The sequence below is a fragment of the Alexandromys fortis genome, unplaced genomic scaffold (assembly GCF_014885135.2).
Source record: "Alexandromys fortis isolate MF-2015 unplaced genomic scaffold, M_Fortis_MF-2015_v1.1 scaffold_273, whole genome shotgun sequence".
Lineage (NCBI taxonomy): Eukaryota > Metazoa > Chordata > Mammalia > Rodentia > Cricetidae > Alexandromys > Alexandromys fortis.
The window spans coordinates 1,232,128-1,259,942 of NW_026068145.1; the positions used below are offsets into that span (position 1 = coordinate 1,232,128).

At 40.0% G+C, this 27,815-nt stretch overlaps 1 protein-coding gene across 4 annotated transcripts in view; it reads right to left on the reverse strand.

The window, feature by feature from the left end:
• The window catches only part of Kat6b (lysine acetyltransferase 6B), a 192,544-nt gene that overhangs the window by 39,772 nt on the left and 124,957 nt on the right, over positions 1–27,815 (reverse strand). For 2 of the 4 annotated variants that reach the window (XM_050126924.1, XM_050126923.1), the window contains exons 3-11: positions 25,532–25,640; positions 16,451–16,566; positions 16,187–16,268; positions 13,457–13,589; positions 9,857–10,782; positions 8,768–8,889; positions 6,733–6,848; positions 3,771–3,912; positions 769–930 (exon numbers count right to left, since the gene is read on the reverse strand). In XM_050126924.1, coding sequence (XP_049982881.1) covers positions 769–930; positions 3,771–3,912; positions 6,733–6,848; positions 8,768–8,889; positions 9,857–10,782; positions 13,457–13,589; positions 16,187–16,268; positions 16,451–16,566; positions 25,532–25,640 — 1,908 coding nt within the window. The remainder of the gene's footprint in view (positions 1–768; positions 931–3,770; positions 3,913–6,732; positions 6,849–8,767; positions 8,890–9,856; positions 10,783–13,456; positions 13,590–16,186; positions 16,269–16,450; positions 16,567–25,531; positions 25,641–27,815) is intronic. The other 2 variants (XM_050126925.1, XM_050126926.1) reach the window with 2 other exon arrangements.

Genomic DNA, 27,815 nt, shown 5'->3' on the forward strand with positions numbered 1-27,815 from the left:
GTTGATTTATTTATTTATTTATTTATTTATTTATTTATTTATTTATTTTGCTTTTTGAGACAGGGTTTCTCTGTGGCTTTGGAGCCTGTCCTGGAACTAGCTCTGTGGACCAGGCTGGTCTTGAACTCACAGAGATCCGCCTGCCTCTGCCTCCCGAGGGCTGGGATTAAAGGCGTGCGCCACCATCGCCCGGCTGAGTTGTTTTATTTTTAAATTGCATTTACTTGTTGATACCTGCATGCACACATACCACAATGCATACGAACAACTTCTGGAAGCCAGTTCTCTCCCACCACGTGGGTCCTGGCCATTCCCCACTGACCCATCTCAGCACCCCACAAATACCGATGCTCTAACATACTGGGTATTGTTGACCACTGACTGAGGGAAGGAAATGAGTCAGAGACTGAGGCTGTAAATGCTACATCACAGAGATCCTCATGTTGACACCACTTAAAAGGACCAGCTTATGGAAATTAAAGATACTAAGTAGTCTACAAGGTGGCAATGAAATGTCTGTCACCCAGACACAGTGAGCACAGCACATGGTGCTGGGGGGTCCTTTACATGCTTCCTAGGCCCCTTTTTTTGTTTTGTTTTGTTTTGTTTTTGTCTTTTCAAACGAGCTCTAAACAAAAAGCTGAGGTTTTCAGAAACATAAGCCACTTATTCAAATCATCGTCATAAAAAAAAACCCTGTTCGAAGAACTGGGCTCCACTAAAAACATTTGAGAAAGAAAATGAAGGTCATGCTGGCTCGTGTTTTACCTTAGAGAAGTATCCAACCAGATGACAGCCTTTTTCATCATTTTTTGTAAGGACATAAAAAAGGAATGGCTCGACATCATAATACAATGTTTTGTGGTCCAGGAAGAGCTTGGCTAACAAGCAAAGGTTTTGGCAATAAATTTTGCTCATATTCCCATCAACCTAGCAAAAGAAAAACAGACAACATTATTTAACATAAAAATACCACTAGAATATAAATTTGTTTCTTCTGTATATAATTTTAAAAAGTATATAATTTCATTTCTAAATCCTAAACTATAATATTAAAATACTCCATCAAACAAAGACAGCATTAAACAGAATAGAGCTATTACTTGAAAAAAAATCAGAATTCCATATTTCTTCTTGTTAAGGTAAATTCAAGACAGCTAAAGTCTCTTTAAGCTTGTTCAAGAAACAGCAATGTTAGCAAAAAAGTCATTTCCACTTGAAATTTGTTGAGTTAAAATTTGTCAGGCATGTTCTCTTAGTTTTAAAGTGGAGCCAAATAAAACTGAATTAAAGAAACAAATTTTTTATCATGTATGTTAAACTTCTGTTATTTTCAAATAAAAATAAAATAAATGAAGTGCATTACTCCAATCCTTCAAAAGTGTGGCTTAACAGCAGAGGCCTCCATTTTGGATTTATCCCAACTATCATTTTAAAAATAACTGGAGAAGATAAAATCCCTGTGTTGGGAATACTTACAGAGAGAGTGAGATGAATTTCAACCTATAGTAAGTACCATGATTACAGTCTACTTCTCTTCAAAATAAAAGACTCAAGCTGTGACACTGACGGCTCCCGACAGGAGCTAGGCACAGACACCAATTTCTTTGATCAAATGCAGTGAGTTGCTGAAACAGAGAGCCAACTAGACCCCACACACTTCTTAGGGGAGATGGGTCTTTGCTAACCCAAGCTCTTTAACAATGTACTTGACCATTCTCAAGTCTCCTGTGGACCATACAGGTTCTCATAATGCACAAATTATTTTTAGATTTCATATAACTATTTCCCTTGGACAGAACCTCAGTCCCACACATAGCAACATAATCAAATATAGGCACAGGCACTGAGAATACAATTCTCTCTTTAATTAAAGGAAGTTGTGATGTATTTGTGAGTATGGTCCTTTTGGAAATGGTGCTGTATTGTATATATAAAAGATGGAGATGTGCACCTGTGTATCAGAAACAGAAATGAAAACTCTGAAACAAACTCTGATCAACTGTGAAAATAAAAAAAGGAACAGATACAGAAAAGAGTCACAAAATCCCTAGTAATTTGTGATAAAAAATTTACTTGTTTTTAAGTCATAGAAAATATCTAATAGTTTTTTTTCTATAACTGATATATTCAGTCATAATGATAGAACAGAGCTTTAGGACTTATTCCACACCCACTTACATCTCTATGCTGCCCAAACACATGCCCAACAGACAGATTATTGTGCCCCAAGAAGACTTCCTGATTAAGCTTCCACCACGGGCTTACTCAGGCTGACTTATTTAATAATTACTTAAGGCAAACAATGCATTTTGCCGACTGGGAAAAAAATGAAAAGTCATTTCAATATTCTTCTGGTTAGAAGGAAGGCATCTAAGACATCAGGTAAGGAGTAAGGGAGGGAGAGTAAAGCTGGCTCTGCTCAAAGGCTCCATAAGAGCAGCTCTGTACCTCACCTCATTGGGCTGGTGAAGTGGCACCCTAAAGTCTACTCCGTTTTCCCTTGCATCAGGGAACTCACTAGGAACAATTTCCCACACTTTTCAGGGATATGTGGCTATGACTGAAGGCATTTTGGTTGTCACAAATGGATGGAGTGGGGGCACCACTGCAACTTAGGGGTAGAAGGTGGGATGATGCTGAACACCCTACAGTGCACATAAAATGTATTATTCAGTTTGAAATGTCAATAGTACTCAGGCTGAGAAGCCTATGCTTGGCCTTTAATGAGAATAGGGCAACTTCAAACACAATTCCTTTTGCCCTTCAAACTTGCTAGAAAGTGCAGGGAGGGGCTTTAAAAAAAATATGTACCACAGTCAGAGTTTCCTGACCAGTATTGTGGAAAACAAACAAACACTCGCAAAACTTGTGAACTTGAGCATTCTGAGAAGAGATCCCTAAAGTCCACCGGCCTTGAGAGAAAGAAGACATCATGCCTGCTGTAGAAGGCAGGCTTGATCTGAGAACCTGAAAGGCAAACAGCACAACACCAGGATGGGCCACAGAGAGAACAATGAAGCAAGGCAAGAGAGGCGTGCAAGTCGAGTGAAGAGAACAGAGACGAGAACCCAGACACCCTGTGAACACACAGTACCAAGGAAGAGAAAGCTCGCTGTCCTCAACACATGACTGACTCAGCTAAACTAGATCCCTGAGACAGACAATAGAAGCCTGGTTAAATGATGGGAAGAAAAAAAAAAAAAGCGAAGACTTTCTCTGCTAAGACAATTCTAAAAACACAAAATGCCTTCAAGAAACCTACAGTGACAGACATGTGAGCAGCGGAGTTCTCTAGGGGTGGGGAGAAGCCACGCGTCTGCTGGGATCTCACCAGAAGGGTCTATCTGCCCTGGCAAGCCCTGGAAGGGAACTCAGGTGTCTGTGTTCTAAGCAGGCACGCACAGCTGCTCAGTTCCCTGCAAGAGGGAGGACTTGCCAGATACTGGCAGGAGCTGCTAAACAAAGCTCATTTCTCCTGCCGAAGGATGTGGAATTTACAAAGAGCCAAGGATAGCATAAATCTACTGGTGAATATATTTGTTGTAGACTGGGATTGGGAAAAGACAAAAAAGTCAATGTGATATGGCAGGAATTCATCAATTCAAATGTGGCTTAATGTAGTTAAATATTCCAAAACATGGGGCTATTTTAAAGATCGGTGTGAATTTCAAAGCCAAGACTGAATACACACAAACCACCTAAGAAAACAATCAATAATTATGAATATTAGATTAAAAAAGATGATGCTTTTGTTTACATATGCTTACCTCAAATACTGAAAGGTCTTTCCTTCGGTAAATTTCATTCGCAGGAGGATGAAACCATCCACACTTTTTGGAGTGTCTTAGCAAAATCTTTTTACTCTTCATATACTTAAGACAGAATTCACACAGGTAGAGCTTTGGTAATCTGTTAACGTTAAAAAAATCAGAGATCTATCAGGATGATCATACTGTTACATCAGTTTGCTCTAAGACATCAAATGGCTATAAATCTTTTGAAGCCATTTCAGAAACAGGAGAGGAGCTGGATGTGGTGGTAGACACCATTAACAGTTAACACCAGCAGTGGGAAGTCAGAGGCGGAAGGAGATCTCTATGAGCTTGAGGTCAGCCTGAGCTACGCAGTAAGACCCTGACTCTAAAGGAAAAAAAGTGAAGAGGTGGGGGGCATCCAAAAAATAAAAATCCAAAAAAACAGAAAAATCTTAAAACATATTTAACAAAATGTATAATGTGTTCTAACTACTTTGTGATTAATCATCTATTTACTTAGAACATTCCTATGGAAAGAAAAATTTTTAATGCCTGGAGCCAACACCCTAAAAAATAAAATAAAATCAGTAATTTGGAATGCTGTCCCTTCAGGGTGACCAAGGATATTTTTGAAATATAGATTTAAAGTCATATTTCTACTAGTGTTAATGTACAGTGTTGTATCTATAACAATATTTTTTTTTCTTTTCAAGACAGGGTTTCTCTGTGTAACAGCCTTATCTGTCCTGGAACTAGCTCTTGTAGACGACACTGGCCTCGAACTCACAGAGATCTGCCTGTCTCTGCCCCCCCCCGCCCCCCCCCCCAGTGCTGGGATTAAAAGCGTGTGCTACCACTGCCAGGCTTTATAACAATCTTTTATTTATAAAGTAAGCTTACTATTTTTAAAATCATCTGGATACCTATGAGGCAGAGGTCCTAAAATGTGGCTTTTGGGTGAGAAAGCTGAAGTTTATCACATGTGTGTGTGGGTGTATATACACATATGTATAATATAATTGATCACATATGGTCTAAAGTAGTCAATGCAGGCTGACAGTCGAAAGATCACATTTGTTTACTACCAATTCCACTGTTGTTTTAATGTTTAAGTTAGAAAGTGTGGGTTTTATTTTTTTGTCTGTGCAGTATTATATCTTTAACCTGGTTATCTGCACTCAATGATGCAGCAATTACAAACCACACATTTTTTAAAGATTTATTTATTTATTATATATATACACAGTGTTCTGTCTGCATGTATGCCTGAATGCCAGAAGAGGGCACCAGATCTCATTATAGATGATTGTGAGCCACAGTGTAATTGCTGGGAATTGAATTCAGGTCCTTTGGAAGAACAGTCAGTGCTCTTTAACCTCTGTGCCACCTCTCCAGCCCAAACCTTGCATTCTTTAACCTTCTGAAACTAATGGTACTGTTTAAACAGCAACAACAAAGGGAGTGTGCTCACTCACATATTATAGACATTTACTTCAGTGACCTGGCCATTAAATCTTTCCAGATAAAAGCAAATGAAGAGCGCCTCTAAGTCGGGCCCTGTAAGTTATATGCACATACTATGCAGATAAGTAAATTATGCATACACACATTTAGGTTCCTAGGTAGTGTCAAGTGGCTCATGACAATATATATGCATTAGGTGGACAAAGTCCTCACTCTGTAGATTTTCTACTGACCTTGCCATCACTTCATTAAATCTCAGCTGAGCTGCATTTCCACTGAGAATTATGATTCTCTTTTTCTTTTTTAAGATTTATTTATGTATACAGTGTTCAGCCTGCATGTATGTCTGCAGGCCAGACAGAAGGCACCAGATCTCATTACAGATGGTTGTGAGCCGCTGGGAATTGAACTCAGGACCTGTGGGAGAGCAGCCAGTGCTCTTAACCATCTCTCCAGCCCTGAAACAATTTATTTTTGGTGTTTTTGAGACAAGGTTTCTCTGTAGCTTTGGAGCCTGTCCTGGAGCTAGCTCTTGTAGACCAGGCTGGCCTTGAACTCACAGAGATCTGCCTGCCTCTGCCTCAAGAGTGGGCCACTACTGCCCAGATTTTCTTTTTTATTAAACTATTTTTTGAGACATAATTTCACTTGGTAATCTAGGCTGGTGAGGGTGAAAAACTGAGATTCTAATAATGCCATGTACCTTGATGTGGGTAAAAAAAAATGTTGGGTAATATGGTCACAAAGACACTCTTAGTCAATCTTAGGTCAAGAAAAATGAGAAAGTCTGATGGCATTATTTTCTCTTATTTTTTTAATAAAATGGTCAGAAATGGCTTTAAGTGATTTGGGGGAAGGGTCTCCTAAAGCTACCTGCCACCCACTACTTCCTATTATACTAAATTTCTGAGAAAAAAACCTTGAAAATAAAATATGAACAATTAGAAATAAAATTTACATCCGTAACTAGAAGAAAGCAAGTGGAGTAGGAAGTCTAAGAAGTGCCTTAAAACGGCTACTAGTTTTTCCTGATTTGGTTTCATAAACATAACAGAACAAATGACAGCATTTGTCCTAAACCAAACATGGAGAGCATGGCCTAGAAATTCAAAGAGAATTTATAACAGCTGTGGCTCCTAATGGTGAAGGAATATGCACAAATAGTACAAAAACAAGTCAGCAAAAGTAAGCACATGGCAAACACTTTTAACTGACTACCAAAATTAATGCTTGTTATATTTATTCATTATTTTTTAGAGACAAGGCCAAAGATGATCTTCATCTTCTGATCTTCCTGCCTGCACCTCCCAAGTGCTTGAGCTACAGGGGTGCACCCCACACTCTGTTTTATGTGGGACGAGGTGATGGAACCCGGGCCTCGGGCATACTAGGCAAGCAATCTATCCACTGAGGGACATCCTCAGTTCTTAGGTTACTCTCAAAATCATCTTCCTGCTTTAGAATCCAGCGGCTTCCTTCGTTTTACTTGGCCTCCAGGCTTGGTCCGTACCTTGCATATTCCTGTGGGTAAGGCGAGGAGTACCAGGTTTGGATTTCGTACTTTCCAAACTCTATTACTGAAGGGTACCGACCACAGTCTTCCACTCCACTTTCATACTCTATTTTCTGATAAACAACAACAACAACAAATCATGGTAAAATACAGGTACCAAGATGAGAGTGTATTTCATTTACATTATCTTTTCTTTGTCATTTGAGGCTACCCAATCGTATCATAGATCTTAATTATTAATTAATTAAATAGGCATGCAAAATAATACCCTTAATAGACACGCCAAAAACAGGTAATAAATATGATGCAAGCATATCCCAAATTTATACACCTGGGTATAACAATAGACTGCAATGCATTCAAACCTGCATTACAAGATGGCGCAGCTCCCACTACAGACATTCGCAGATCCCTGCTCCTAGGGGAAGTACCTGTGAGTTCTCGTCTATGCCATGTGAAGTGGTGTATGCCTGTTACCTCCCCTCCTTCCGTGACGTAAGCTAGACAAGCCTGCAGTCACTGCTTGGTAACTCAGTGTCTAGCGTAGCAACTGATGTAAGAAAATAAGTATTTCTTGAACAAAAATGCCCTAGTTTGGGGCTGGTGAGATGGCATAGCAGGTAAGGCATTTGCCGCCAGGACTGAAAAGCTGACTCTGATTTCTGGAACCCACATGAAGGGAGAAAGAGAATTAATTCCTGTAAACTGTCCTCTGACCTCTAGACCAGCGCCACCGGCTCTGGTATGTGTCTCACCCACAAAGAGATTAATGTAATTTCAAAAACAAGCATTTTCATGTTGTAAAGAAAGGGCTTTAGAGTAAGCACTGTCTTTCAGGTAGTGACTACTGTCCCTTACCTTTATGTAGGAATGCACCCACCCCGTAGACAAAGAACAGTAACAAAGAGGGAGATTGCCATTTGCTTTAGCTGAAGAACAAACACAAAGGTCTGTCAAGGCAGGACAGGAATAAAAATATGTACTTGTTCTTCAGATCAAAACTAAAAGTCTTTAGGCTGACAGGATGCTGCTAAAAACAAGCTAGAAGCCCACTGTGGGCAGCAAGATCTCCTCAAAGGGAAGAGGCAGGGTAGAGACCCATCAATAATGGCCACACATGACTATCTACTGACAGTAAAAAAAAAATCACAATTACTTGTAAATATGTCTCTGAGCAGTCTATAGCCTTACTTCTCCATGTCACCTGATAGTAACCGAAGTTAAGCCGAAGAGGAACCATTCAGAGAAATTACTAAACAGTAAAAATAAAGATGACTTCGAATGATTATAAAACACATTTTACTCATCAATGCCAAAAAGTTAAAAACTGGCACATTTTCATGTGGCTGGCCACTTGCGTCAGAAGTACCGGTGAAGCAGAAGCAATGTGCTTTTTGGTTACAAACTGAAATTGCTATTTTACAGTGTGAGCAAAAAATTATAAAAAATTATTAGAAACTTTTTAAAAGCTACATCTTATTCTTTATTTTGTGTTTGAGTGTGTGGGAGTGTGCACATGTATGTTGTGTTTCTGTGGAGGTCAGAGAGGACAACTTTTGGTAGCTGGCTCTCTCTTCCCACCACAGGTTTTGGGGATTGAATTCAAGTTGCCAGGTTTGCAGAGCCGAGTGCCTTTGCCCACTGAGTCATCTTTTTGGTTATTGTCATTATTTTTAAGATTGTGTCTCTCTATGTAATCCTAGTTGTCCTGGAACTTGTTTTGTAAACCAGGCTGGCATAGAACTCACAGAGATCTGTCTGCTTCTGACTTCCAAATGCTGGGATTAAAGGCGTGTGCTACCATGCCCAGCTAATTATTATTATATCTGTATAACTAGTACTACTCTGGTCTACTTTGTGAGAACAGTTGAGTCTTTTTCCTATTCTGAAAGAATAGAAAATTCTACAGTAAAAACGACAGACATAAACATTAAAGAACCACAGAGGATATTGAGGGGATTCTCTATAGCCTCAAAGTAATGGCTAGAAGCTTTACAACCCTGGTTACTGCTCCATGTGATCTAGGCCTTACCTCCCAAGACAGTTCCCGGGCCTGCTTAAAAACGTCCAGATCCTCTTCAGTCACAACATCCTTGTTTCCAATCACATTTACATCTGTACTTTCTTGTTTGATGCTTATTTTAAGTTCAGTATCTGTCATTTAAAACCAGCAGAAAGTGCATTCACTGATTTGAAGCATGGATGACCAGCACATCTTACCAAAATGGTGCCAAATAAGCAGAGGGCAACCAGGGGTCTTTTTCCACTGAGCGGAATAATCTTGTACAGCTAAGTACGGCTCACAGATCCAACAGTAATTCTTTCCCTACTACAACTACATTTTCAATTGTACAAATATCACTGCCATCGTTTTATAACAAATACAAGGGAAAGTAAGAACAATAAAAAGCAAAACATATTTTTCAACCAAGATTATAAGTTATGCCTAGTTATAGCATTCCTGTCATTAGTTTTGAGTTCATAATATATACCAATTTTCCCAAATGACATCTTTTGGCTTTTTGTTGTATAAAGGATAACAAATGTAATGGGCCAACTTGTTCGATTTAATTTTGAAATTGGTTTCCTCCCTAAGGTGGATGGATACACACACAAACACACTCAACCCAATGCACACTTCACAGAATCACAGATCAGGCTCTGTTGAGACGGAAGCAGGATGAACTTTGTCGTGAGAAAGCAATGGACAGAGAGAGAGGCAGAGCTGAAACACCGGGCCGGCAGCACTCCAGCATCCACAAAGGTGGTACCGGCTACAGAGGCAGCACGGGAGAGAACACGGCAGAAGCACAACGGTGGCTATTCATGCGGACTACAAAGCCAGAAGCATCGCTAGGAAAGCATCTGGGGGGAGGGGTGCCTAGTGCCACTACGAATGGAAATAAATAATAGAAGGCCAGAGAGTATTAGTTGGAAGAACATTTTGGAGGTTTAGTCAGCATTAGAAAAAGGTCAAAGTCTCACTGCATGTGTGTGAAAGTGAAGAGGAGAGAGAAACAGCTAGAGCCTATGTCATGGACAGGAGTTGATTTCTTGGTTCTCTTGGGGTTGGGGGAAGGGCGGGGCGCAGGTTTGGCTGGAGCTTCCACCTTTTGCTTACCATCATCCTGATCAGGGTTAATCCTTCCGTCTGCCAAGTTCCCCTTCCCTGATGACGGGGTCCCCATCTGAGGGGTCACTTTATATTTTAATCTGCCTAGCATCCTGTGCTTTTTAAGAAAAGTTGTTCGCTTGAAGTAAGCAATGGCTTTAAAAATATGTCCTCTAGTCATCCCCCAGCTAGAGGAGGAGCAAGAAAGAAACCTGCTCCTAACGTCTCTTTTTCCAAAGAAATGGGCTTTAGCTTTTGCCGTGGAAGAGAATTCAGTTTTACGACGCATGCGTTTGGGTGCTGTGTAACTCGGGTGTCCCTTTTGTCGAGACTGTCCCTGAGTGGTATAGATATGAGAAAGTCCGTCAAAGAGAGCCTTCAGCTGGCTGTTGTTAGTGACACTGCTGAAGGAGGGCTCACTGGACTGGCTGGAGAAACTCTGGGCAGAGGTAGAACTGGAAGTGCTGGACTTTTGTGAACTGGGGCTCTGACCAGAGATGGGGGTTGGGGGTGGAAGTGAAGAAGGTGGAGGTTTTAACTGTTGTGTGGTACCTGTAGCCAACACATGAGAAGTGCATGACTGTTTCTGAGAGACCTTTTTCCTTGGACGATAGTGCTTTGAAAAGTCTATTATTTCACCTCGTGATCTGCGACCATCAGGTGATGGTGTAAAAAACTTAGTAAGGCCATCAATGAGCCCTTTGGTTTTCTTGTTAACTTTAAGTGTAGAGGCAGAAATGTAGGTGGAGGTGGTGGTGATTTTGGTGGTGGCACCAGGCCGAGTGGGGTCTGTAACAGCCAATCTGCTGCTTGAGTCCTTCCCAGACGCAGCATGACCAGATGGAGGTGTGGTACAGACTTTAGTCTTTTGACCCCTACCAGGTGACCCCCTTCCTGTGAATGCATTCATGGATCCTTCATCACTGGTTACAGACCTAGGCAAAAATTTAGAGAATAGTATCAGCAATTAAATAATAGAATATAAAGGAATCTAATAACAAATCTATAGAAACTAGATGCATAGTCAATGTACTTGAACTTAAAATTAATTGCAACCTTAAGAATGGTTTTTTTTTGTGTGTGCCACCACCTATGTGTTTCCTAGCTGGAAAAGATAACAGAGCCTACTTCATGTAATGATTCCCTAGGGCCCACTCAAAAGGTACTGGGAGAATCCACGCGGACCCCAGCATAATACACGAAAGAAAAATTTTTGTATATACTAAAAAAACACCCAATGCTTTCATTATAATTAGAGAAAAATAAGTCATCCCCGGTGTTGTTACAAGTAGTTATGATTTCCTGGAATGTTCTTGAAGTCTTAGAGAAAGTAGGTCAGATGTGTGAGGCAGAGTAAAAGAATATCCTTATTTTTAGTTAGAAGCAATTTTTCACTTAGCCTGGAAACTTACAGAAGTACAATTTGGGTGTGTTTATAAATTTGTACTAAAAAGTAAAAATAAAGGTATCCTCTTCTAGCAGATTATGCTTAGGATGATAAAACAGCCAATAATACTCTCCTAGGAGAGAAGACAATCACAGCATAAAATAGTGCTGAAAAAAGGGCAATCGCAAAAAAGAAAAGGAAAAAATAACTGAAGAAATGATCAGAGAGAAGCCGCAGCAGGTCAGACATGACATGGGGTCTGGTGGAGAAGCAGCACGTTTACCATGGTCGTTATCAGACACTTGGCATCAAGACCTCTGCCTCCTACTTTGACATTCGCTTTGTGTGATGGTGGGTTCTGGCCATATTGCTGTAGGTCACTGCACAAACACAGCTGCCTACATGAAATGGCAGCTGACTGCCTGCACCTCAGGCCAAGACTTGGGAAGCTACCCATGTTGCAGGAGAAATTTATACAATAGAAACATTTGCATATGATTATGACAATGCTGAGGCTCAACGTTATCAATTTAGCTGGAAGCTAATGGAGAAATGGAAGCCTGAAAATGGTATGATAACAAATTACCAGATACCTTAAATAATTACAAATAGAAAACATTTTGTGCCTGTCTTATACACAAAGATTTAATGAACCAATTTCTGTAAGGTTCATCTGAGGTGGTTCAATTGCCAGGATCTTTGCCTGGTGTAACTATTTTAGCCAAATCAGATGAACAAAGGAGATCTCTGGTATCACTACAAGATAAAGTGAAGGCTAGTGACAGACAGCTTATCCAGGCTAAAATGTCTGCATTAAAATGCTGCATCTGGACTCGATCTAGAATAGATTGCCCAGAAAGGACAATACACTTATAAAGCATGTATAAGGAAATCTCCCTAGACTATCTTAAAAATTCCTGAGCTCTAAGGACAATTTTGGACAAACAAAAAGTTAGGATTGGTGCCAGGTGCAATTTTCAGCTGTGTCCTTTGTTTAGAAAGCTTATACCCTAATTTGGATTTTATAATTGAACCCTGAGGATACGGTCCCACTTCAAGAACAATGCCTGTGCAGGAGAAATGAAAAAAATGTAATTTCTACTTTAAATGATACTAAAATAAAAGATTTTATTCATAAGTATTTTATATTTTTGTTTCTAGAAATTAACAACAAAAAAATCCACTTAAAAATGTCTACTTTACCAGTTAAAGGGCTTTCATCAAGTTTCATACAAAACTCTAGAAAGGAGCCTGCACTTCCTATTTTTCATTTGGTAGATAAAGTGCAGGAGCACGTCTGAGAGCACGTAATACAGTGCACTGCCTCAAGTGAAAGAAAGAAAAAAAGAATATCTGGAGTGTTAGCTCAGGGCGGGCAGGGTACTTACTCATTACAAAGCACAGGGCCCTTTCATTCAGCCCCCAAGTCAGCCCTGGCTGTCCTGGAACTCACTCTGTAGACCAGGCTGGCCTCAAACAGATATCCACCTGTTTCTGCCTCCTATGTTGGGATTAAAGGCATGAGCCACTACGCTCAGCCCTGTATATGTGTTTCTTAATACTATAGGTAGTCAATCTATACTCTATGTGTTAAAAACACATTCACTTCTCTTAATCTTTTTTTCAGCTAGGCTTTAATGCAATTATACAATAAAATGAAACCGGAAATGGAGTTTCATAGTAGACCCGTGATTTATTGCAAAATATTTTATCTGTATTTCTGCACACACCTGCACCTGCCAAATGGACCTGTCTAACTCTATAGGGACAGTCATTTATGGGTTTCTCAGAAGCTACAATTTTGGAAAAGATATCTTAAGAAGTGATAATATTACACTGGCATCAGAAGGGATTGTTATTTATCTGTTATCGTCTGTTTTAAAAGCCCTTGTGAAGTATTTATAACATTGAGCTGTTTCAATGCTCAACCAATAAAAAGGCTGAGGATGTTAGCAGTTCTTAAAACACGTTCATTTTGCTGCTTGAAATATGTCACTCGGTATCATAGGTACTGCCAAGATAAGACCCCAAAATACCAACTGTAATTAAAAATGTTATTTTGGGGGGAAAATCCCACAGTTTATGCAAAAGAAAAATATTCCTCATTGAGTTTAGAAAAATTATGCTAAAAAATTTAACAAAATCCGAGGGGATTACAATTACCTACATTTTTTTTTTAAAGCACAACATATAAGATTTCTTTTAATAAGATCTCAACCTACAACAATCGTTGCTTTAATTTATTTTTCGGTCGTCCCATGGGTTTTGCATATCGTCGTTTTATTTGTGCAGCTTTCTCATGGAGTAGTTTTCTTCCCTTTTTCTTTGGTCTGCAGACTTGGCAAATCCACATCCCTGAATTAATATATATATGAAAAGACATTTTAATGTTTTACTTAAGGAGAAGGTATTAAATATAAATCTGTAGTTGTAGTAATCTGACCACACGTGCTGGATGCAGAACTTTCTCTAGGAAAGTCACTCTCTGTTGTTCTCTTCAGAAAGCCATTGCTAAAGGTCAAAGGCTCCATCAAGGTGGTGAGCGCAGTGGCTGGCCCTACCTGTTCCCCTCACACCGCCCCATAGTCATCCCTGGAAACTGTATGTGTGTGTGTGTGTGTGTGTGTGTGTGTGTGTGTGTGTGTGTGAGTATATGCCATATGTACATGTCTAAGAAGGCCAGAGAAGCACTGGATCCCGGAACTAGAACTACAGGCAGTTGTGAGCTGCCTGGTCCTCTGGAAAGGCAGCAAGCTTCTTAACTATGGAGTCATCTCTCTAGCCCAAATCAGAAACTATTCATCTTTTATCCCTTTCTTATCAATTGGGAAGAAAAATTTTCAAATCAATCGGACTTCTCAACTTCTATAGGGGAAAAAAAAAAGTTTGATTTGTTTTAATCAATTATTTTTAGAAACTTCCAACACTGATGATGAAAATAAAGCTTAACAATTTTAAGTACTCTGGCATGACAATTAATGAAATTATGTCTGCCATATGAAAACTGGTCAATTAAAAAACAGAAGATGTGACTACACAAATTACTATATAAAAAAGTCCCAATTCAAATCACTGGGGAAACGAGGAAAGGATTTAATAAACTTCCTGGAAGGAGCCAACTATTTTCCAGACTTCAAAGAAAGTTTTACTCCTCTCCCTCCCCTCTTCCTCAGATAAGGTCTCAAGTAATCCAAGCTGATCTCGAACTCTAGATCCTCCTACCTCAGTCTTTCAAGTGCTGGGATAACAGGTGTGAGCCACCATAAGCAGTTATAAAAAAGGTTTGTGCATTAACTAAAAAAAAAAAAAAATTTTTTTTTAAAAAAACTTTAATTTTTTTTTAATTGACCCAATGCACACACAGGGTGTGGGGAAGAAAAGAACCATAAAACTTAGGCAAAGAATGCTATGAGGAAAAACAAAATGCTGCCAATATCAGGAATCTAAATCATATTAATATGTATATAAAACTGAAGTTGTAAGTACTTGAGCCTTAACAGAAAAAAATGATTAAAGTATAAAACAAGTACTTCATAAATGATGATAAAGTCGATAATCAAATACAAAAGTTGCGTCTCCTTAATAAAAAGGGAAAAACTATCACAATTTTCCTCACTATCAAATTGATTTAAAATATTAAATAAGGTTAGTTTTATCAAATCTAAAATAGTACTTGTCATAAGATGAAAATTATTTTAAAGATGCTAAGACGTAAAACAGTATCTCCAAACCTCACTGACTGCACTGGTGCTTAGTGTCACGAGTGTAATTCTCCACACACTGGCGGTCAGTGTTAAACCTGACAACCTTTCAAGTTATGGCCTCTAATTAGACAACCTCTCTCTACGAATTTATCTTCAGGAGTAAGGGGAGCACTCGCCACATTTGAAGTAGCTACCATAGAGAATTGGTTAATTAAATCAATTATGGTTCACTTATACATGAGGCTGCAGAAGCAAGTACCCTCAGGAAGCGCCTCGACGACAGATGACTAAAGCAAATCAGAGCACGTGACAATAGGGAGTAGGGAGAGGGTGGCAAATCAAAGCATGCATGTCCCACAGAGACAACTCAGGATCAAAAGTTTAAAAATATCGTGCCAACAAAGCTTCTTTATGGCCCACAAGCAGGTTTGGAACCCCTGCCCTACACTATGATGCTCAACATGAGCCTGGAAATCATGTTTAGGAGAGCAAGCGATGACATGAGAATGCCGGCAATCTATTATTGAGAAGGGGAAATCTCAAAAAGTTACGTATGTGCAGAACGGTCCTTTGTAAAGGGAGTGGTGAGGCAGGAGAATGTATTGGCAATTTTTGTTCTCTGTTTCTCTTGTGTTTGTATTTTCTATACCTTCCACATGTCAATGTATATATAGTATAATAAAAAGGCAAGGCCATTTTAAAACGCTGAACATAGTGCACATGTGAGGAGGGCAGGGAAAGGCTGCACATGGCTGACTGACACAAATACGCAGAAGAAAACTTCATGCTACACCAAATACAGAGAATTCAGATGCTCACGCTTTTAAACACCAACCAATAGCTGGAACCTGGTGATGACTTGCGGCTGAAGGACTCTGAAGTCATCACTGTCATCATGAATTTTAAAAGCACACAGCCCACTTCCTTTACTGGCGAATACAGATAATGCTATAAACACTGACTAGGCAAGAGTCTTTTTCCTCCCTAGCTCTGCATTAGAGAGTCATACATGTCACCCAAACCAAATGACTTTATAATACTCTTCTATTCACAGCCTACAAGAACCTGTGGGTGGGGAGGGGAACTCCCAGACATCAAAATAAGGTTAACAAGTAAGAAATAAACTTATTTTGTTCGTTTGCTTTACAGCGCAGGGCACTGAATGAGGGCCTCACACATGCTAGGCAAGTACTCTACCACTGAGTTCCATTCCCAGCCCTACAGTTTTAAGATGGTTTAAAAGTTCACCTTTTGGCATTCTGGAAAGTGGTGGGTCACAGCACTCCATATGGAATCCTCTATCACAGGAATCACAAAAAAGCATATTATCCTGTAATATAACATATTAGAGACTAATTGAAACTGAGGCCAACTGTAGAACACCAACACCCTCAAGTTACCAGGTTAACAGTCAAATGCGGTGTGCCAGCACCGTGGTTTGAACACTGTCGGAGGAAAGCCGGGGCGCTGGGTGGCTTCCCGGGGCGGGGCGGGTGTGAGCAGGACACTCACTGCATTTCTGCCCTGGACCCGGCACGCGCTGCATGTCTTGCACTCGATGCACTGCCATCTCAAGGCCTTCACATTTGCGGTTAATTCGGGACAAAATTTCAAACAGGATGGGTGTCCTGCAATAAAAAGCAATTGCTCAATGTCAATAGTGTCTTAGTATTTTTGTTTAAAAAAAGTTTTTTTTTTAACTTTAAAAAAGTTTATTTTTATTTTTAAAAATCTCCTTTATTCAGTGGCTGGCTGGTGCCAACCAGTGAGCCTTAGGAACTTGAAAACAAAATAGGTCAGAGACTCAGAGCTGTGAGACCTCTCTCTCTTTTGTCTTTGTCCCCTTTCTCTGCATGTATGGAACAATTGTGCTAATACTTTCCCAGAGATAAACCTGCAAATGCACCCCGATCTTACAGACTTGAAGACAGTTTGTATCTGCTGTTAGTGTTCTTGCCGTCGTCTTCACCAACGACGTGTGCACAGCTCTTGAATATGCTGTACTGTACCCAAGTTCAACAACTGCTCTCTGTGGGATGAAATCGTAAGATAAAAAGCGACAGCTAAACAGAAAAGCCAGCTGAGCAGAGTGTGGTGGTGCACGCCTGGGATAGCATGTTCAGGAGTCGGGCTTGCAAAACAAGATCCTGTCCTAACAGAGACCTGGGCTGTTTGATAAGCGAGGGCGCCCAGTGGCTTAACTAATTTACTCAACAGCACACAGAGAACACCTGTGACTGGGACAGACCCTAGAACATCCGACACCACCCAGTTTCAAGTCTGAAAGTCAGGGAACAAGCATGGTATTTATGAGTTGAAGAAGACAGATTCAGGCAAGAGTGGGCTGGGAAGCCACCCTCAGAAGGCTTCCTCATTCTTCCAGAGCATTCTGCTTCTCCACACAACTCTGGGGACTTTTTACCCAACAACGTTCTACTAGGCCAGTGTGCAGAAAGCCCCAGAGGGAGGAGACCAGGTTCCACGAGTGAGAGAGGGAGGGTGAGCCACGGGACTGGAAGGCGACTCCACTGAAAAACGAATGGCCTTTTATTACACAACCCCAAGGAGGTCTCTAAACTTGATTATTTGTTCTTTTTTAAAAATCTGGTCTCTAAATAGTTAGAACATTAGTGAATCCCATGCGAGAGACCTTATAACCAAGCTGCAAAAGGAAATCTGAGGGGTAATAAAAAAGCAGATTCTGTAATTTCCAAACTGTTTTATAATTTCCTGACTTTGGCAGCTTCATTGTTTAAATATGTATTTTGGGTTCCTGCCAAAAAGGTTCTCTTCCCTAAAGCTTAACAGGTGCTTTCATAAAATTCCACTCACCAGGAGGTTTGGCTTTTTGAAATAAAAACATTCAATATCAATCATCAATACCATTAATAAAAGTTCACAATTCCCTACTCTTAAAAAAAATCAAAACATCTGTATCTAAGATGTTGAAAAAAATCAAGTGGTGCCAAATGATCGCAACCCCAGGCTGGGAGAGACACCCAGGCAAACATATTTAACCTCTGACATGGTCTTCCCCAAGGGCTCCTCAGTCAGATGAACAGAAGAAGGTTTAATGTTTAAAAATGGCATTGAGCGCCTTTCCTTGCTCAGAACCAGCAAACAAGCACAGCTCACTCATTGCCCTTGAGTATGCTCAGAACGGAGAGGCGGGAGGCCGCTCTGATCACATCACCCCCTCCTTTCAAGGGACAAAAAACTCAACTTTTAAAGAACAGCAATTTAAATTCCACCCTTAAAATGGATCCTATCAGCTTAAAAATATACCATTTACTCCTTCCCCCCTTTTATTACTTCCTGTAAGTCATATATCACCGGAACATATGACCTCAATTTCGTGCACTGAATTTTTCTCTACATTAGAATCTCCTTTTATGCTTTGTAGCTTAGTCTTCAGTAACTAAGGTAATTCATATCATATTACAGCTTACTATTTATTCCTATAGATATCCTACAATGCAGACTTTTAATAATTTTGCATTTTCAAAAGTAATAGCCATTTTTAATCAAAAGCAAAGAACATTTTTCCTTTTAATGCTTTCTTCCACTTTAAGCAATGGTATCTCAAACTACTACCATTTAAGCTATCCTATCAAATTCCAAAGTCTTCGACCCATCTTTCTTTTAGGAATCAATCCTCCCTTTATTTAGCTTAAGAGAATTGATTATAGATCCTTCTAACCCTATGTTTCTATGATTCTGTAAAAGACACTGAGCAATGAAGACACATTTTCATTTTTCCTTTTTCATATTAACTTTAAAATGAAAGATTATAACTGAGTCTTAACATATTGCTATATAATCTATAGTAATGAGATGCCAGGAATCGATGCTATTGATAATATAATCCCTTATTTCCTACTGAGTCACTACACAAACACAGCCATTCTTCTAAAAATCTTCATTCTCTCTCCTAAGAACTCATCTCTCTGAAAATGCTTTTACTACTGTGGTTTGCCTTGTATCAGATTTTGAGAGCCATGTCAAGTCTTCATTCATTTATTCATTGTTATACAAGCACATAAGCATTCATAGTTCATAATAATTTTTTCTAATAAAACTGAAGGAAAATGGTTTAAAATTAGGAGCCACAAACACAGAGGAAATATTTGAGAAGAAAAACCATGTAAAGCAAATACAATAATGGCCTTAAAAGATGTGTGTACCCCAATTCTCATGCCATGGAGAGAAGAAAGCAACTCTACAAGCATTGGGATGACTAAGAAACAGATTTCATGAGTTGAAAGGGAGAGGTGTTGGGGACATTCAACAATCTTCACTTGCCACATCAGGCTCTAAAGATGGAGGAAGGAAAGCCATAAACCAAATACTGGGGTTGGCCTCTGGCATCTGTAAAGGAATTCACCTGCCAGCAAGGCAAGGGATTACCAAACAAGTAACTAAATGCTATTACAACCCATTGACTAGGGCATGGACCTTCGTTTCTAGAAAGCAGCCAACAATTCTGATATCTTGAGTTCTACAAAGGGGTTTTGTCCTATAGCTGTAAAATATTAAATAAGCTGTTTCAAACCACTAAATTTGTGGTAATCTGTTATAGCATCAATAAGTAAGTAAGTAAGTTCGTAAATAGCTGGGGGTGTAGCACCATAAAAGAGCATCTGCCTCGCATGCATGAAGCTCTGGATTCAATGAAGGTGGGAAAGAAGGAGGGAAAAAGAGAGGAAGGCAAAAAGATAATAAATAATCAAGATATCAGGTTCCTCAGAGTGGTTACTGAGCCATCAGTATGTGTGTGTGTGCCCTCCCTTTAACTGACATTTAACAAGCATTAGAAACAGAAGGAAGAAGATGGAAATGGGTCATGTTACGTAGTAGAAAGACAAGCATTATTGTCCTCCAAAGCAGAGACAAGGGAACTGCAAGTTCAAAACCAGCCTAGGATACACAGCAAAATCTTACTTAAAATAACCAAAGTCAGAAATGTAGCTTGGTGGGACAATGCTTAGCAACCATGCATAAGGCCTTGACTTTGGTCCTCAGCACCACAGATGAAGGGATCACCACAAATACTAACAATGAATCTTAGGAAAGAAACACCTTCCTGCTTTTGGAGCAATGGGAATACAATGGGTACCCAGTCAGTTACAAAAAAGAAAGCATCTCACACATCAAATGATCACCAAAAACACTTTGATTCTATGTCCTAACCAAAATCCTGCATACTAAACAAATCCACACTTATCCAGACACATAGGTTTACTGCTATAATATCCCAAAGCTCATCCTGACCTAACTTCTCATCAATTATTCTACTGCAGCCTAAGTGATCTGCATAGATTTTAAATCTCATCAGATAATTTTTCTGTCCACCAAAGTCTTAGAAAAAATATAAATTCTTTCATATAGGCCACAAAACCCTACGAAACTGACCTCTGTTAACTCAGTCCTTTGTATTCTGCACTAATCCTCATGGGACCTTCTCTCCCAAGTACATGGCGTTCTTCTCCACGCACCTGTGTGCACGCTGCCGTCTCCCAGCCTGCCCTCCTCTGGTCCCATCTACTCCTGCTCCCACTCCTGTTTAGGAGGCACTTCTCTTTTCTCACAGTGACTTCTTGGATTATCTAGAAGTCACACTGTATATTTGTTCTTGACATTATCATCAGGTGGGTTTCTGATCAGCCTCACTTCAGGTCCAAAGTAATGGAGCCAGATGACTATGGACTAAAACCTCCCAAACTATGATCCAAAATAAACTCTCTGATTCTTTTTTTTTGTTTGTTTATTTATTTTTTGTTGTTGTTGTTGTTTTTTCGAGACAGGGTTTCTCTGTGGCTATGGAGCCTGCCCTGGAACTAGCTCTGTAGACCAGGCTGGTCTCGAACTTACAGAGATACACCTGCCTCTGCCTCCCAAATGCTGGGATTAAAGGCGTGCGCCACCATCGCCCGGCAAACTCTCTGATTCTTAAATTTCTCTTCCTCCCTCCCTCCTTTCCTTCATTTCTTTGCCCCCCTCCCCCCGCCCCCAAGTCAGGGTTTCTCTGTGTAACAGTCCTGGCTGTCCTGGAACTCACTTTGTAGACCAGGCTGGCCTCGAACTCACTGAGATCTGCCTGCCACTGCCTCCCAAATGTTGGGATTAAAGGCGTGCACTACTACTGCCCAGCAGACTCCAAAGCTGCTTATTCAGGTTGTTTGATGATAGAAAGAAAATGTTACAGCATGCATCCAACAAACAAGGTTTCTGCTTCTTGTCTGGCACTGTGGGAGACTCACTGTTGCAATGGCTTCTGGGGGATAGGGCTCCCTTTCTTCCTATTGACTCCTCCTTGGAGGTGAGGCTCTCATTCCTCTCCTATGTATTCCTTTTGGAATTCCTTCTGGTTAAGACTCTCCTTTCCAACCCAGTGATCCAATCTGTCTCTAGTAAGGGCGAAACTAAATGAATAACAAACTGCTCCCTGAGGCATTTCTATATAATAACCCGAAGAAACCAGTATTGGAGTAAAATAAGCCTGGAGAGCCAAAGACTGCACCTTCTCAGCTCCCCCAGCACTGTTTTTCAGGGCTGACACTGAGTAAGTAAGGAGGAACTAACTCACGGTGGGCACCAGGGCTCTTGCTCTGCAGAGGCTCTCTCTCCCTCTCCAGCTGCACTGCAGCAGCCTCTCTTCTGCCTCCTGTTTCAATGAGCTTCCACTTAGTGTGATGCTGTAATTCTGAACTGTACACTTATCTTAGATTTGCTAATTTGAAAACACATATGCACACAACTCATCTGTAAGTAAGATTTAACCACCCGGCAATCTGAGCAGCAGACACAAAATTTCATTTGGTATAATATCTAATACTTATGTGAAGCTAATTAAAGATAATTTGGCCTTAATGAGGCAAGGAGAATATAACAGTGTTAATTTCAAAGTAGGCTGATCCATGAAAGTCAAGTAAAAGCACTCCCCAGCCTCAGCATTTCCTCAGACTTGAGGAATGTCTCAGTTTCCAAATTCATGAGTGGCTAGGCTAATTCCCCTGATGTGTTCGTTGCTGCCCATCTTCACATGACTATTTTACCACCCTCGTGGCAGCCTTGTCAATCTTTACATTGTATGGAAAAAGAAAACTATGGTTACAGCCATTAGTGAAAGAGAAACAAAGCCCAGGGCTGGGGACAACACATTTGGGACATCTCTATGCACCCCACCTCACATTTTTACTAAAATGAACTTGAGCATTTTTTTTTAAAAAAGGACTTCTAGCAGGGAAAAAGATAGCTCTGACCATTTGTAATACAGTCATCTTAAAAATGGAGAGAAGTCCAACGAGCTCACTTCATGGTGGAATCAGAAGGAAACAGTTACACACACGTCTATAAAAGCTCAGCACAGGGCAGTCGGCATCATACATATGGTGCTTCAGAGAGCACCAAGCACATATGGGAAACACATTGAATAATCACCTTCCTTATGACTGCATCTGGACTTCCTTCCTCTGGTTTGAAACTGCTCATGGAAATTTTTCTTTAACAAAAATATCTTATGTTCAGAATCCCTTTGATCCTACAAACAGTCTCAACTCCATCCTGTAACCAGTAGGTCCTTGTGAGTATGAGAAGGCAGCCATCTCTACAAGGCCAACTGGAGGACCGAGCATTGGCCCTCCTAGGCCACAGAACTGAACTGTGCCAGCATGGCTCCCACCAGGACTGGGTCCTGCAGAAGCATGAAGGCCATCCATCACCTTCTGTTTTCCTTATGAACACCAAGGTGTCAAAACATAGCTTAAAACTACAAGGACCTCCATACCCTTAAAAAAATTAGCTGCATTTTATTTTGATGCTTCATTTTTAAGAGGAAAAAAGAACATAGGTTGCTTGTCTAATTGATAAGAGGAGGTACAAGTCTATATAGTATTTCACAACAGGGGTCTTTTTCCAGCCACTAAAATAGTCAAATCCAAGCTGATACCTCACGGAAGAGTAAGTGAACTGCCACATAGCAGCACTGCTCTACTTCTGAGTCCAGAGAGGCACCTTCAGACATCCTCTGTGCTCTACAGAGAGAAACTATGCCCTAGGACTGAGATTCTGTCAGTAACAGAGGTAGACATGATCCTGGGACAGAAACCCCCAACCCATTCTGCACTTACTAGAAAATAAAGGGTGCTTTTAAAGAACCAACGTACCAAACAGCCCTAGCCTGACCCCAGGAAGTATGAATAGAAAGGTAAGAAGCTTTAGAGAAAAAGACATTTCTGTAACTTCAGTTCAAAGGGATCAGACCTCCCTCTGGTAGGTCTTCAATCTGGGAAAACTTGGGGAACTCGATTGCATCGGAAAGTATGAGATTGACCTGGGTAGAGTTCCACCTTGATACCTTGTGAGAAAGGCCTTGAAGTTATGATAAAATCCCAGATTCCTTGGCAGTGCTGAGTGTGACACCAGCGGAGAGGACTACAGGAAGAGAGCTTCTCTTCCCACATTTCAGTACCTCTGCTAATTTGTCTAGGTGCCCAGATAAAAAGACACTAAGGAAATGAAATGATGGAGGCCATTTTTAAAGTACAGCTTAAAATCCAGAGATAAACACCAGATAGGTGAATACCATAGAACTGATCAGGCAGTGACAAAAAATAATTCATTTGAAATGAGTCTAGTGAGAAGAGCTACAAGCAGAATAAAGTCAGAACCGATAAATAAGGCGCCCCTTGCCAGCACTGCATGGAGATCATAGGGTTAAAATGTATTAAGTGGAACACACAGATAATATTTCTGTGATCCTGTCACTATCCATGACACCTGGCCAAGTCAGAATGCTAGTGAATCTGTAAAGCCCCTCAAACAGGCTGTCAGGATACATTTTTCAGGCAGGGTTTGAAATGTCTTATTTTGAAGGCTCTCTCCACCTAGTCAGGAAGCTGCTGAACCACAAATGGCCTATCAAATTAAATGTCTGCATAACAAATAAGAATCATTTCACAATATTATCATTCTTCAGTATGGAACATTTCTCTATCCAACCATTAAGCAGTTGTTCTAAGTGGTGATCATATTTTAAATTATTTACAGCAATCAAGGATGACAAGAAGGGTGAGAAATTGTAGCAATGGATGTCCTATTTATGGCACTCTTACTATAGTTCATGTAGCTATGCACTTGGCTGTTTAGTTTCTTGAGGCCTAGAGGTATGTGCCATCATTTCTAGCGAGGACAGTACCTCATTGATAGGTGACTACGTGGAAGTAAACGGTCTCTCTGGGCTGGGCCTGGCTTCGCATGTGAGCATGCGACAAATTCTACAGGATTGCATTTGTTTCCAGGGTGAGGGATTGAAACTAGGATCTTAAACAAGTGCTTTGCCATGAAAATAAAAACTCCAGCTGTTAGTCATGAATTTCAAAATAAAATTTTGAGGGGAAAAACGTGTTTCAGTACCCAGGAGAAGAATAAAAGATCAGTGCAGAAAGATTAACTTTTTAAAACCATGGACTTGGAGTGTAGCTCTGTAGTAGTGTTTTCTTAGCATGTATAAGGCCTTCAGTTTGACCCCCAGAAAAACAACATCAACAAAAAGTGTTCATGGGATGGACCGATTGAGTATTACCATTTTACGTGTTGGAAAGTGTGTATGCGAGTGTAACCTGGGTGACGTTTATGTACTAAATCAAAAGGACTATCCAGCGAAACAAAACATAAATAAAATTTGCCTTTATATTTCTGGATAAAACTTAAGACATAATCTTAAATTCTTATGATAAGAACCCAGAAGAGACACGGCCCTGGGGCATCTAGGGCACTGTAGCTGGTTCAGCAACTGCCCAAGGTAAATCCTTAGGATAAGAACCCAGAAGAGACATGGCCCTGGGGCATCTAGGGCACTACAACTGATTCAGCAATTGCCTAAGGTTCATCCCAGCAGCTCCTTCATGCCCGCTCTCACCCTCGTCTAACATGTTACAGACAACCCATCTCTTCTTGCATCTTGTGATTTCATGTTTCCTATCCCTTCCATTCAGTCACACAGAGATGAGCTGAAACACAACATTTCATCAGTAGGTGTCATAACCTGAAACACTACATACAGACTTCAGAGCCTCAGATTCTGGGAAACAAGCAATTCTGCGTTTAGCTTAAGCTCCCTGGGGTGAGCCAGGCGTGGCAATGGTTGTACTTGGGAAGGAGAGACCGACTGAGATCAGGATTTAGCATTGTAGCCCAGACAACCGAAGTGAGACTCCAGCATTTCAAAAAGCTCATTTGTGGTACATACTACCCTTGTAACCTTAGTAAGGACAGTGAGTTTGAGGTCAGCCTGGGCTACATGGAGAGACATCTCAAGAAACAGACAAAACCCCAAATTTCTACTATGGTTCACTTACTGCACTGAAGTCTTCACACTGATTATCTATATATAGGTTTGAAACTAGAGCTTGGCTACAAATCCTACTGAATAGAATCATAAACATGTAACATGTTGGTTACACATTCGTATCTCACTCTTGACCCGTATAACATTCTTACATTTTAATACTATTCCATCAGCAAATGGTTTATTTAAATGACGAGATAAGGGCACGAAGTCAGTAGAGAGGGCATACAAATCCCTGAACTCACCGCTGCTGCCACAGTCTGCACAAGACAGGAGTTCTTCTGGTTTCTTCTCACGATTGGACTCCTTAGTTCCCAGACAGAAACTACAGATTGGAATGGGATCGGCACGGGGCTGTGAGAAATTAAATATATATGTATATTTATATATACAGTTATTCTTCCTTTCAAAACTTAAAACAAATTATTAAAATTGAAAACTTCTTACAATATTTAAGGAAACCCTGATAAATTAAGCATTTAAATTAATACCTTCTAAAAATAATTATCATAAATTATTTGGTAGCAAAGCAATATCTAAATACAGTTAAATGTAGCATTAGATTCAGAAGTAACTTTTATGAATTCAGTGATGCCTACTACCTTCAAATATCCTAGAGCCTTCAGAATGAACACTAAGAATCCATCTGCGATCCTAAGTGTTCCGATAATCTGTAAGCCTACAATAAACTGATTCATCTATTCACATTAAAGACCATGGGTATCATCCAGTTAATTAAGTGAGGTTATTTCACTAAACGTTATCAAGTGTCCTAATTATTCACCTTTAAACACTAGACATGAAATGTATGTTTTAGATGGCACATGAACAGAGAATACGCAGGAACTAAAATTCTGTGGACTTGAGAAGATCAAAAAGACTATTAACAAAGCCTCTCTGGCACCAAGGGCTTCAAAGGAAAACCAGGGCACACAAAGGAGATAAACCCTCAATCTCTGACATTCACACTTTATAAAAGAAACAACAAAACATTTGTCTACCCCCTGGCACCCTTTAACTCTCTATGGCAATTGCTTTTAACAGAGTGTAGATCTACATACACTGTGTCTCCCGTTGTTTACCACTGCCAGCAGGGCAGGCCTCTCCATCATATGAACGCAGTTGACTGTGCCTACAGATCCGGTTACATTATCAAAACTGGGTAAAATACTAAAATTTTATTGCATATCCCAAGCCTTCACACATGTTGTCTGCTAGCTCTCTGAATGTTACTATGAAGTCCTTATTCTGAATCTCATGAATCAAAAATTCAGGGCAAGAAAACTCAACAGAATCACCAATGTTTTTATACGTAAGTCACAAACAGGATTGTGTTAGATCTAGTTCTCTGAGTCTACAGCAGCACAGAATGAACCTCATTTGGGCAACTATTCAATCCCAAATGCCTAATACTTAGCCTGGCTCACAGTAGGGACTCAAAATATGTTTGCTGGCAGAATAAATAAGCAGCTGCCAGTTAAAAAGAGAAATCAACCACTTCTTTAAGATAATATTTTGAATGGTTCTAATGAGTCAACAAATGTCTTGGCTCCTCTAACAACATTGCCATGAAAGTCAAGACCTCAGCTTATGACCAAGCATTCCTAAACTTGTCTAATATGACTGTGATTCTCATTTTACAATAGGAGTCTTCGTTATCCAGCTCTTATTTTCAGCTTAATTTGTTCTATTAATATGCACATGTTTTACTTTCTGAGGTAGCTTTACAAATGTATATTTGTAGCCCTGTTAAAAAGGCACAGTGTGAAGCATTCTGTACTAGAAAAACCAAAAAAAAAAAAAAAGACAGGCTACAACAAATTGGTCACCGACTCCAGCCACAGTTCTTTAAATGCCAGATAATCAGCACTGCATAATTATGGATCCATAGTTATTACTTGCAACTGCTCAGCTGCAGTACCTAGGGAACACTTTTGTTCCTTTAAATAGCAATTAAAAGAACAATCTGGTTTTAAAGTGACAACATTCCCCTGATAGATTCTGGCTAAAGCACAGTCTTTGTACTAATGGGATTCTTGCTTTCATTTGATAGAACAATGTTCAAGCCACTGCCGCCACCCTTGCAGTGATAAATAATTTACAAAATGTCACATATCATTCATACAATGAAATAAATCCAAATCTGCAGTTTCATTTTTCTTTCCCAGATGCGTTTTTAGCTGAAAGGGAGACATGGCCACCAGCCAGCTTTCATACTCATTTTTCGTTTTTAACTAAAGGTAACACAAAGGACAAAGGTTGCTAGTAGTTCATGGCCAGAAAGACTGATGTCCCACACCCTGCCCAATAATAGAAGCAGAGATGCTATCACTTCAAGCCACATTCAAGTGAAGCCCACCATGCTGATGTGTGCTCACAACCATTTATTTTAAGGATAACTATCTCACAATACTCTACAACCACTGCATTATACAGAAATGTCTGCCCTGCTGAATTATTGATAATTCAAAGCACTTTTTTGCTAACCTCAGTGTAGCAGAGTCTAATTAACTTTAAAAAATTGTCACT